Below are 12,757 nucleotides of genomic sequence, written 5' to 3'. Positions count from 1 at the left end.
ATCTACTTATTGTATGTAAACTCTGGTGGGGGACCCACAACTTCTCATGTTAATTTATTCTGAGTATTTCTGACTTCTGAGCTAGGTAATAGATTAGAGGCTCAAGGAAAGACTGGATCCTATTATCAGGAAAACACATAGAATGCAGGCTGCAGGTGGCAGGCTGCAGGTGGCAGTGACATGCCACTGAGTCTCCACGCAGGTAAGGGGACCATGTGAGAGTAACTGATGGAGACCATCTTCTGCACCAGCAGGTCCTGTGTTGACCTTTTGTCTTTTTAGTGACACCTTTGACAAATCTTTCAATCTTCTAAACTATGTGAAGAAATATTTTCCACAAGCGTGTTAGCCCTTTTTGCACATATGTTGCACACGTTTAAAACCAAATTCTCACTTTATATCTATTCCATCAACCAAAAAGAGGGTGAACTTCTTGGTTCCAAAATGTACAGAACAAGTGATGGACACTAATAAGCAACACACAGGAAAAGAAACGAAGCATCCTCATTGCCCACACTCACAAATACTCCACATGGAGCCAAACAACATTAATGGAACATGGTACTCGGTCCGCCGCCAAGCTCTGTGAGACTGTGAAAATGTACCTGGTAGGTCTGGACCAGAATGAAGATGTTGTCCACCCCAATGGCCAGCACCAGGAACGGGATGACTTCAATCACAATGAGGGTGAGGGGGATCCCGATGTAGCTGAAGATGCCCAACGAGCACGCCACCGAGCTCAACACGATGAAGATACCCGTGATGCCAAGGGAGATTTTAGAATCTACCTGAGAGATGCAACAAAGACACAGTCGTCAGATATTGTTTTCTATCCTATCTATTACTAAAAGATCCTCATTTCTATCTCTTTACACAGGTACAGCCAATCTAGAGTTAAAAGTACAATTCTCAGTTTGAGAGAAGATATGAAAAACTGTCTAGGTTTTCCCTAGCAATGTATTTTCTGAGCCTCCATTCTTAGGTGATGAGATGGACAAATGAGAACAAACTGGACTATGTGAAATAAATTTAAGTTGAACATAAACCAAAAAGTTGGAACTAAAGAAAACAGATGCAGGGAACAGAAAATGTTATACACAACTAAAACACAGAGGAATTTTGGACATAATGTATTAAGATTAAGTGGAGGCAAAACTATGACATCGTGCTGTACACTGTCATTTCTAACACACAGACACACAAAGTAAACACACATACATCACTTACCAAAAGCCTGCTACAGCTTTTGATGTGCCCCAAGGCTATGGAAATATACAGAAACATGACGGCATAGCTGATTACAACAGTGAAGATATCACTGTTACTTTCACGATTTAGTTCATCTTCAATGCTTCGTTCAGCAGTGAAAGAAATGGTCAGATTTGGATTCTTGTAGTTTTTCACGAAATTAATAAATCTAAAAAGGAAATTTTTATATTTTTAGTTACAATTTAGTGACAGCTAAATGAGAACCTTCTTCTCAACTTCTATGACACAAAAGCCACACTTAACCTTTATCTTGCATTAAGATCTTCTACACTGCAGACTAGAAGTTAAGACAGTTCCAGACATGCTGAATTTTCTACCAATTAAATAGATTTAGAACAAATTTAAAAATTGGTTCATGGTTTCATTCTTTTTTATTAAAAAAGATTTCTAAATAAATACTGTATAATAAAGATATATGCTCATGGAATAAAATTTAAAAGTTCATCTATAGATTCAATGCAACCCTTATCAGACTCCCAACTGAATCTTTGCAGAAAGATAAGTGGATTCTAAAATTCGCATGGCATTGGAAGCGGCCTAGAATAGCCAAAACCTTTTGCAAGAACAAAGTAGAAGGATTCACATGTCCAGATTTCATACGACAATACAACAGTAATCAAGACAGTGTGACACGGGCACAAGGACAAACATATAGACCAAAGGAATAGAATTAAGAGTTCAGAAATTAACTATATATCTGTGGTCACCTAATTTTCAAGACTATCAAATGGGGTAAAGAATAATCTTTCCAACAAATGGTCTGGGACAACTGGATAGCCACATGCAAAAGAATGCTGAACGTTTCTCTATCTCACATCATGTACGAAAATGAACTCAAATGGATCAAAGACCAAAGTGTAAGAGCTAAAACGATAAAGCCCTCAGAAAAACAATTAGGAATAAATATCCATGATTTTGGATTAGGCAATGATTTCTTAACTATGACACCAAAAGTAAGAGCAACAAAAAATAAACTGGACATTGTCAAAATTAAAAACTTTTCTGTTTCGGAGGACACTACCAAAAAAGTAAACAAAACAACAACAACAAAACTAAAGAATGGGAGAAAATACTTGGAAATCATATGAGAGACTTGTAGAATATGTAAGAATTCTTATACTTCAATAATCAAAATAAAAATAAGCCACTTAAATATAGATAAAGGATATGAACGAACATTTCTCTGAGGAAGTTACACAAATGGCCAATTAGCACAAGAAGAGATGCTTGAAATCATTAGCCATCAGGGAAATGCATATCAAAACTGCAATGAGATACCACTTTACACCTGCAAGGATAAGTAGAATCAAAAAGTCAGATAACAACAAGTGTTGGAAAAGATGTAGAGAATTTGAAACCTTCATACACTGCTGGTGGGAATGTAAAGTGGTGCAGCTGGCTTTGGAAAACAATCTGGCAGCTCCTCAAAAAGCTACCATACTACCCAGCCATTCTCATCCCAAGATAAATAAATCACGTAAGTTCACACAAAAACTTGTATATGAATGTCTATAGCAGCATCATTTATAACAGTCAAAAGGTAGAAACAACCCAAATGTGCATGAACTGATGGATAAACAAAATGTGGTATATCCACTGCATGGAACATTACTCAGCCATAAAGAGGAATGAAGGACTGAGAAATGCCACAACTTGGATGAACGCTGAGAACGTTATGCTAAGAGAAAGATGCCAGACACGAACGTCCACAGGTATGATTCCGTTCATATAAAAAAAAAGTCCAGAAAATGTATGGAGACTGAAAACAGATTAGCGGTTGTGTGGGGACGGGAGGTGGGAAGACGAGAGGATAGGGGGGTGATAGCTAAAGGATATGGGGTTGCTTTCTGAGGTAAAGAAAATGTTGTAAAATTGAGGATGGGTGCACACATCTGCGAATACACTAAAAGCTACTGAATTGTGCACTTTAAGTGACATGTATGGTATATGATTTATATCTTGATAAAGCTGTTTTTTTTTTTTTTTTAAATGTACTGCAAATACATTATAAAGTAAAAAGTCAAAGGCCCCTGTCCTCTCCCCATTCTCTAGAGGTTGCAAACAGTTAATAATTTCCTGGATCATTTGCTTGATATTTTTTCTAGGCATGGACAGCATGTATAGCATATATTTACTACACCATGCAGACTGCAGTTTTTATTTACATCTTGAACCATTTATTTATCTATCTTTAAATGACTGTGCAATTTTCCACTGTACTTATCCTTTACTAATGCACATTCATCTGGCTTCCGGTTTTTACTGTTAGAAAATGATGCAAGGAATACTTCTGCGTATATGCTTTTGTATTCTTGTGCAGGGATATCTGTTCAATGTTTACAAGTGAATTTACAGATTTTTTTCTTAGCACCACTAGTACCGAGTGAAAAAGCCATAACTTTGATCTGTGTTGGTCAATTTAGCTGTGTGTAATGAAGTTTAAGCACTCTCTGCTAGTGTCCAGTTTCCCACAAAATAAAGACAGGTTGTTGAGACCCTGTGAGCAACTCACTCTCGTTCCCAGGCCTGGGCCCTCTGGAGCTTCTCGGTATTATTATAATAATTATTGACAAGAAAGGTAATCACAAGGGCTGTGGCATTACTGTAGTTTTGATCTGGAAAGAAAAATATGATGTCAACGATTATAAGCATGCAGGAAATTAGATAAAAACAAGGGGAAAATCACAAGATAGCTAGGGCTCTGATTTCTCACTAGGGCTACAGACTATATATCTCTGTGCTATAAAAACAACAAAAAAGTTCACTTAAACAGTATCTATGTAGTTTAGTTAACGCATAAAAAGGATGCTCTATCTGAAGTAGGCACAAATTATCATTCAGGAAGAGTACTGTTTTCATTACGTAACACGTGCATGGTAAAATCTGAAACAAAGCAGAAAGGTGTTCAAAGTCCCTCCCCTTCTTTAGTCCCCTTTTCTATTCTTAGCTTTCCTTCCCCTCCTCATCCTGTGATTTTCCAGAGATACTCCACATGCACAAGCAAACACATATATTTTCACCCTCTTTCTATTTATACAAATAGTAATGTACTATTCTGCACATTATGCTTTTAAATTTATATCTTGAGACTGCTCCATTTTAGTACGTAAAGAACTTCTTTATTCTTTTTTCTGCTTTATACTTTCTAGTATAATTTAACGAATATCCCATTGATGGATATTTTTGCAATTTTTTAAATTGTAAACAAAATACTATAAAGAATAACCTAATGTTTTTAATGTGTAAAATACGTATCTGTAGAATCAATTCTTACAATACAATCACTGAATCAAAAACTATGTACATTTTTAATTTCGATAGATTCTCCCAAATTGCCCTCCAAAGAGGCCATCCTATTTTTCATTCCTTTATTTACTCAGCAAAACTTTTACTGAGACCTACTTCTGTGTGAGGATTTTAGGTACTATGGATACATCAGTGAACAAAAGAAAAACTTCTGCCTTCTTGGAGCTTATGTTCTAGTTAGCAATTTACCCTTCCATCAACACAGCAGTTTTCCCATATTTTCACCCACACTGGGCTTTATCAAACTTTTAGATCTCTGCCAATCTGTTAGGCAGAAAGATTGACGTGAGATGCATTTCACTAATTAGAAGTGAGGTTGAGCATTTTTCCTACATAATTAAAAGTTATTTGTAGTTCTTCTTTTGTTGACTTTCACAAGGCTTCACTCATCTTCCTTTTGGGTTGTTGACCTTTTCTGTTTTTCACAAGAGCTCTTTATGTATTAAGGAAATGCTGTTATGTATACTAATTTTTGTCCAGTTTGTTTTCTTTTTTTTTTTTAAACGTTATAATGTTTATTCTCTACACAGAATTTAAAATTCTCACATAGTCAAATTCATCAGTATTTCCCTTTGTGGCTTCTGGGTTTTGTGTCTTGTTTAGAAATGCCTTTTCCATTTAAAATTATTTAAAAAAAAATTCTTCCTGTATTTTCTTCTAGTCCTTTAATAGTTTCACTTCTCACACTTCAATTTTTGGTCCATCTGGAATTTATTTTGGTGGAAGGAATAAGGTAGAGACCAAGTTTAATTTTGATGGCTATGACTAGCCAGTTAGTAACACCATCTTTTCCCCAACAATTAGAAATGGCAATTTATTATATGAGGCAGAGTAAAACTTAAATATACATCCCAACTTCTCCCCTCCCACTGGATGAGAAAAATATCTATTTGGCCTCTTCATTAGGGTGGAGAAAAACCTGCTGAGCCGCCTGTAATTAGGCTTCAGATGCCAAGGCTGTCACATGAATTATTACCCTATCATACCCAGTACAATTTGTTCCAAAGTGGTACAGGGATCAGCAGAGAGCAAACCAACTATTCCTCTCACCACAAAAGTGTCTGAATTCTTAATCAATTGGGTTAGAAGAAAAAAAAAAATTCATCAACTTCCTTTTTTCGCATATTTCACACTGTATCTTTTCTCCATTACAGATGTTCTGAACTTGAGGTCCATGGACTCCCTCTAGGGGTTCCACAGATGAACTTTCAGGGTTCCAAGAACCCCTCAAAGCTTAACAACATAGTACATGAATAGGCATGACTACACTATTCTGGGGAAATGTCCTTACCTTTCGACAGCTTCCTAATGTGTAACCTAAAAACAGCTAATACTGTCCATTTCTTTTAAATTCAGAAAAACCCCAAATCTAAAACCAAAGGAGATACATTTTGGATTTAAGAGACAGGAAATTAATAAGACTGCTCAATTTATGAAAACTCCATAATCCCCACTTAATTGTTAATGACAAAACCAAGGCTACTTTATTTAATAGGAAAAGCAAAAGCTTCTCTTACTTACCATCATAGCCCCCTAACACGAGCCATGGGAATACTGGTCCACCAAATGTCCCCAGGCAAGGATCATGGAGCAAACTGGTATCATTCAGAGAGGCAGGAGCCCTGCCAAGAAGTTTAGAAAACAGCTTGCAATTAGAATAAGCCTCAAGACATCACAGAGACCTAAACTTTTATATGACTAACAGTTATTCAGGCTATCCTATTTTTCATTCCTTTATTCAAGAAAATATTTACACATTCTAAGCACAATGTGGGCCTGGAAGTTCCCTAGGTGAATAATAGAGCTCAGCACTTGCCTTTAGGAGCTCAGAATCCCTGAGTGAGAGGCAGGCAAATACATCAGGAGGTGATGCATATCACATGGTGCCGGGGGCACAAAGGATGGAGCAGCTAATACAGGGGAAAACTGTCACCAGAAGGAGACCTGAACCAGGTGTGTAAGGCCGAGGGAGAATTCAGCTGAAAGGGAGGAAGCGAAGCTGTTCCATGCAACTACAACTGTGGGAGAAGAGGCATGTGAGAGAGGAGAGAGTAAGAGGATGGCGGTTTGAGGAACGAGAAGTCCTGATTCTAAAGCATGGGGTACCATGAAGCAGGGACTTTTGAGGGAGGGGATGGGGCCGGAAAGGGTGACGGATGATGGAAGAAAGGATTAAGTGCCATGCTAAGTAGTTTGAATTTTTATCCTATAGGTACGGGGGAAGGACCAGACATTTGGGGGAAAGGGGTCATGAGCTATTTTACAAAGATAACTCAGGTGGCAAAGTGGAAGAAAGTCTGTGAGTGGGAAAGAAAGGGGAAGCAGGGTGAACAGTCAGGAGATTTGCGCAATGGCCCAGACAAGGGACAACCAGGAGTGCAGTGAAGACAGATAATCAGTGGAGATGGAACCAGCATTTCCGGACAGATCATGAGCCAGAAGTCTGCAGGGCACTGAGGGAGGTTCTCAAATGTAATCTGAACCACTGCCCTTCGGAGTCCTAGGGGCGAATGGGGTGAGGCACCTGTTCAGGGCAGAGGCTGCAGGGCTGTGGCCAGAAGCTGGTCGCTGCATCCCACACACGAGACTCTACTGCCACATCACAGATTTGCAAGCTCGCCCAGAGGTTAAAATCCACAAAAAATACATGAAGGAGAATTCAGGGATACAGGCTCAAGTTTGAATACCTGGTAATGTTGATGCCGTTACATGATACAGGGAATATGGGGAAAGAAGTAGGTCTGGGCAGGTCGATTTGCCATTCTGGCAGGACCTCTGGGGGAAAAAGCCCAGGAAAAGATGGAAGGTAAGGAAGGAGTGAGCGCTGGAGACACACAAGTGTGACCACACACCAAGCACAGATCCTTGCCATGTGGGACAGGAGTTTCTGACAGCAGCATTCCCAGACCTCTCTGAACCACGCCCCACTTGGATAAAACACAAGTCTCATGCGTCTTCCTCCAACAAAAAATTCTGTCGACTTTTCTTTTGTACAACAGAAGGTAGTTTTTTTCTTTAAATATAAAAATTATGTAAATGTTTTTTCAAACTGTCCATGGCTCTCCTGTACCATCTGCTCTGTGGAGAATGCTGGTTTAGGGTATATGGGCACATACTTATTGTTTTATGGGCAGAGCTGATGTTTTTAGAGGTGATCTTCTTGAAATAGAGTAAACACAGTCTAATCATCTAAAGCATCATATTCTAATACCAAGAACAGATAGAACTTAAAGTCACCAAACCAGACAAGAAGTCAGTGTGCTTGACACACTTGGGATGTGGTTAGTTGAGCAGTGTACTCAAAAGTGACAAGGAATAATTTTCCACGATGAAGAAACAGCCCTGGTGCTTGTTTGACTGGCTGAACAAATCTCCAGGTCAGGGCAAAGGGCAGGGCATTCAGGGACGGCAGGTTCATTCAGCGTAAGCTGCTCTTCCTGTTGTGGAGACGAGCCTAAAGATCACTTCACAGGCCACCAAGCACAGCTCCTCTGTGACTAATTGGACTACAAACACACCCTGCCTCACTGGGTGTGCTGCCTTCAGGAAGCAGCTTCAGTGCTGAGTGTAAACCTGCACGCCAATTCTGCTCCCCACTCCCCGGGGGAACGCGGCACGTTTTAAAAGCGACCAAAGTCACGATGTACATTTGTATTTGAAAGATAAGAAAAAGCACTAGAGGTATTTATTTTTTAAGAAGCCATCTCAAGAAAACTTAGGGGGTGGTGTGGTAGATGAAACTACACGCCATCAATCCAGGCACAAGTTAAGGGCTGAGAGGCGCCTGCTGTTCCTTGATTACATACCACGAAAGTTCAACCCCAGGGCCACTGCTCTTGCTACTCTTCTACTTGGAACACTTTTCCCTCTGATATTCATACGCTTCCTCCTTTCGTTCCCTTTGAACAGCTCTTCTCTCCACTAGAGCAGTATATCCCACTGCCCTCCATCTCCTCGCCCAGCTTTATTTTCTCCACAGCGCCCATCTCTACCTGGCATTAGAGCATGTATCTATTTGTTCATTGTCTGTCTCTCCATTAGAACGTAAGCTTCGCAGGAAAGGGTCCTGCTCTGTTTGTTCACTGCTGGGTCTCTAGTATTTACAATGGCGTGTAGCAACAGCCAGTACTCAAATACTGGTGGGGTGAATGAGTGACTGTCCTGCCACGTACCGTACACAGTAAAGAAAGTGCGTGTGGTAATCCGCATACACATAGAAGTCATCCCCTATTTTGTGGTCCAGCGTCGAGTGACTGTTCTGGAAGTAATTCAACACACTCATAATGGTACAGTTCTTGTTATATGGTGATAGAGGGGCCAAGCAGATGTCTTGAAGTGACACGGTCTCGTTGTTATAAGACACACTAATGTTTTCGATGGCTGTTTGTAAGTCAAGAACCTGAAAGAAGATATGAAAAATCAACTAATCCAGAAACATATCGGATTTCTCTCAGATTATGACTCACCATTATTGCCTTTGGGGGTCAGAAGATAAAGAGTATTTGGGAAAAATCCTTCCTAAGACAGGGTCTTGGACTAAGGCACACTATGGCAAAGTATCTGATGACACCAAAGGCCCAGTCTTAGAGGACAGTAAACTGAGATGAAGACCCTGCTTTGAGGAGTCCACAGAGCTGGGGAGGTGACACCATTACCAGGCCAGATCTTGGCGCAGGATACATGAACGTCTTCCTTGCCACTTTTCCCCAGCAGTGACCAGCAGGGCTACAGAGGCGAGACTGGGGCAATTAGCCTGGTCTCTCTGACACTCCCCCTCAACAACAACTACCACTTGCCTTGCTCTGTACTATGATCATTTATGTATACTCTCATATTTTCTAACAAGAATATACTCTTGGAGGTAAATAATCGCTGTTACATATTCTGCAACAAATTGGGGAAAAGTTACAGACAGATGCAGTTCTCCAGGGCAAGTGTGACTGGGGAGAATGGAATGCTTTAAAGGCCTGTGTAAGAGAATGAGATGGATCTTATCCCAAATGTGTCTCTCACCAAATGCAGGCAAATGATAACTTCACTTCTGCAGGTAGGATCAGAAATGACCCAGTAGCTCCTTCCTAGGTGCCCGGAATGGCACAAGAGGCTTCAGTTCTTTGGGGTCAAGTATATTACTTTTCAATTACCAAGGGAAAAAAAAAATCATGGGTTCCTAAGGTTAATCATGAATGCATTCTGCTTCAGCAGAGAAGCGCTTATCAATTTCAACGAAGAAGCAAGACCTACTATACGCAGCAAATACAAAAGTGGTCTATAGCAAATTTTTCATTAAATTCAACACCTATCATTCACTTTCTTGAAAATTCACTTTACTTTTACCATTAAGAGTTTCCAAATATACTACTACATTCAGCCCCAAACCTACATTTAGTGGAAGTGGTCAACATGTAGAAACCAGAAAATCACCGGGTTCCCTGGAATTGATTTCTGCAAAGAGCAGATTACCTGGTGCAAAATTTCTATGTCCAGTGGAGGTCCAAAGGGCACATCGGTCTCTGTGGGGTATGGCTGGTAAGTGTGTGTGGCGGTGTGGGGGGCCCGGATGATGAGCTGCTCCGTGCGAAAGAAAGGCCCAAAGTGGGTATCAAAGTACTCTTTTTCTAGGCGCGCCTGGCTGCTGGGGGCTGACCAGAGGTGAACTGGATTGGTTGTGACCTGGACAAACACCAGGCCCGAAGAACATGTGGCGATAAAGACCAGGGAGAAGAAAATAACGCAGCCAGGGTTTCGGACACAGAAAGAGCCCCACTGTGTGAAGAGCCGCCTCAAACAGCCCTCAAATGCTGCACCGAGTGGGTCGCAGCAGGATGCCTCCCCTGGAAGAGTGGGAGAGGGAGAGAGGGTGGAGGTTAAGAGCCGAGCCATTCCTGAAAGTTGGAACAGGGAAAGCATTAGCTGCTACTGCACGTGGTAGGAATCCATCCTGCACGACATCCCCTCGCCCTCGGCTACCTATCTGCTCTGGAAGCCACCCTTCTTGCCTGCCCATAATGACCACCATCCCCACCCCACAGAGGACTGATGCTCACACACAAGCCTCCGAAAGGCGAAGTTCTCTGAGCACTCTGTCCAAAGCAGTTCCCTTCAACCTTTCCTGCTACTCCTGCTGTCAGCCTGCTATGTTAGTGCCTCCACAGCTCTTATCCCAATCCATCATTAATTCTATTGCTATGAATTACTTAGTTCTGATCTGCCACGCTGACTAGATTGTTAGTGCCATAAAGACAAGGACCCATCTCTCTTGATCACAGCTGTGTCCTCAGAACAGGTACATAAATGTTTGTTGAGGAATGAACACTCCTGCCAATATAATCCTATTTAAGTACAAATATGCCTACCTTTGTCTCTGGCATTGACAGAGAAAGCTATATTGCTATCAATGGGGGTGTACTCGGAGACAAAATACCGTTTCCTGAAAAATAAAAGTGTGTAAGTAGTATCCGTGGACACCAACATAAGGCCATTCTTTTGATATTCCCATAATCCCATTAAAAACGTACTTCCTCATCCTTTCTAATTATCACCCTTTTTCCCCCTCCTAAGTTCCCTTGCTCTAGGTCCCTCTGCTCACTACTCTTGGGAGAAAATTTAAGGTATTAAAAAAGACAACAAATTAATAAGGATAATTTCACCTTGTAGCCCTCATTCATATTTAAAACTTGTAGGGCCTTTAAAAACGCAGTAAACACTGAGTCACAGTAACAATAATAAGCATACCTAGTGCCTAGATCTGGGTTTTTAAACATCATTCTCCATAAGGAACCAGGGTACCTTGCAAAGGAGGTTGACTCGAGGGCTGGGGCAGGGAAAATACAAGATGAGCCTAAAATATCTTGTGATACCAGAAAATAAGAACAGGTTTGAGAAAAGGGGGGATGAATGTTATAGTTAAAAAAAAAAAAAAAAAAAGAAAGAAAGAAAAAAGAAACAAAGAAAAAAACATTAAACCGAGAGCAATTTGATAGTGTTCTCAATGGTCAAAACTGGAAAAATCTGAGCAACAAAATAAATGATGGTATGGGATATAATCCACAGAATTAAAAAAAAAAAAGTCCATGACATAAATAATTGAATAGATAAGTGAAGGATAAAGGATAGCTTTCTGTACAGAATAAATCCAATTACAATTACAAATGTACAAGGAATGAGGGAAATACAAAATCACCATTAGGCAAACACCACAGTAGTTAGGTGTTGCAGGCAAGACTCACTGATGGATGCTAAAATCAATAGGTGACAATTAAAGGAGAAACAAAGTATTAGCATAGTCTCAATGTATCTCCTCTAAGATATTTATCAACAACATACAAACAATAACTTTACAGTGGAGAACTCTGGAAGACAACATTTTAACCAAGTGATGAAGGTTAGTATCACCAGAATTGAGACATATTGACATCATGAGCCCCAAAAGGATATACTGAGAAAGACATAACAATACTTCCGTGATATTCTTGTCAAAACACATAACCTCAATCTAATCATGAGAAAATATCAGATAAAGTCAAACTGAGGGACGTAACAAAGTAACTGATCACTACTCATCAAAAGTGTCAAGGCCATAAAAGAAATGGAAAGACTGAGAAACCGTCTGTCATAGATTAGAGGACACAAATAAAACACAAAAAGTAAATGCAATATGGGATCCTGAAACAAAAAAAGGGCATTAAGTGAAAAATTGCTGAAATATGAATAGTCTGTGTTTTAGCTAATAATATTATACCACTGTTATATTCATGATTTTGATAATTATATACTATGGCTTATGTAAGTTGTAACATTAGGGAAAGCTGGGTAAAGGAGATTATATATATATAAATGCCCTTTTTGTACCTTTATGGTAAATGTAAAATTATTTTGAAATGAAAGTTAAAAAAATGTACGATCTTAAATCAAGATGCAAATATCTAAGGGGTTCCAATATTGCATTTAAATAGATTTGAATCAGACTCAGCTCCTAAGACTTTCTGTTAAAGAATGAGTGGTTACGCATGATGCTTTAATTCACACATCATTTTGAATAAATCAATGAAACCAACTTCAGGTGTCTAAATATCGAAACAGGACTTTGATGGTTTACTAGTTGCAGGACATAAGCAATTCATGGAATGGTTTTAATGCACATTTTTGTTTTCTGTTGTAATTAACCAAGGTCTGCCAACTG

General features: G+C 39.8%; 1 protein-coding gene across 1 annotated transcript in view; it reads right to left on the bottom strand.

The window, feature by feature from the left end:
• The window catches only part of NPC1 (NPC intracellular cholesterol transporter 1), a 47,756-nt gene that overhangs the window by 13,674 nt on the left and 21,325 nt on the right, over positions 1-12,757 (bottom strand). Inside the window, exons 7-13 of the mRNA XM_023530841.1 lie at positions 10,932-11,005; positions 10,039-10,409; positions 8,748-8,974; positions 6,097-6,197; positions 3,782-3,884; positions 1,228-1,417; positions 606-788 (exon numbers count right to left, since the gene is read on the bottom strand). Of these exons, the coding sequence (XP_023386609.1) occupies positions 606-788; positions 1,228-1,417; positions 3,782-3,884; positions 6,097-6,197; positions 8,748-8,974; positions 10,039-10,409; positions 10,932-11,005 (1,249 nt within the window). The remainder of the gene's footprint in view (positions 1-605; positions 789-1,227; positions 1,418-3,781; positions 3,885-6,096; positions 6,198-8,747; positions 8,975-10,038; positions 10,410-10,931; positions 11,006-12,757) is intronic.

This window comes from Pteropus vampyrus, unplaced genomic scaffold, assembly GCF_000151845.1.
Source record: "Pteropus vampyrus isolate Shadow unplaced genomic scaffold, Pvam_2.0 Scaffold55, whole genome shotgun sequence".
NCBI classification, from domain to species: Eukaryota; Metazoa; Chordata; class Mammalia; order Chiroptera; family Pteropodidae; genus Pteropus; species Pteropus vampyrus.
The sequence above is the reverse complement of the archived record's forward strand: the minus strand, read 5'-3'. Positions and strand labels throughout refer to the sequence as shown.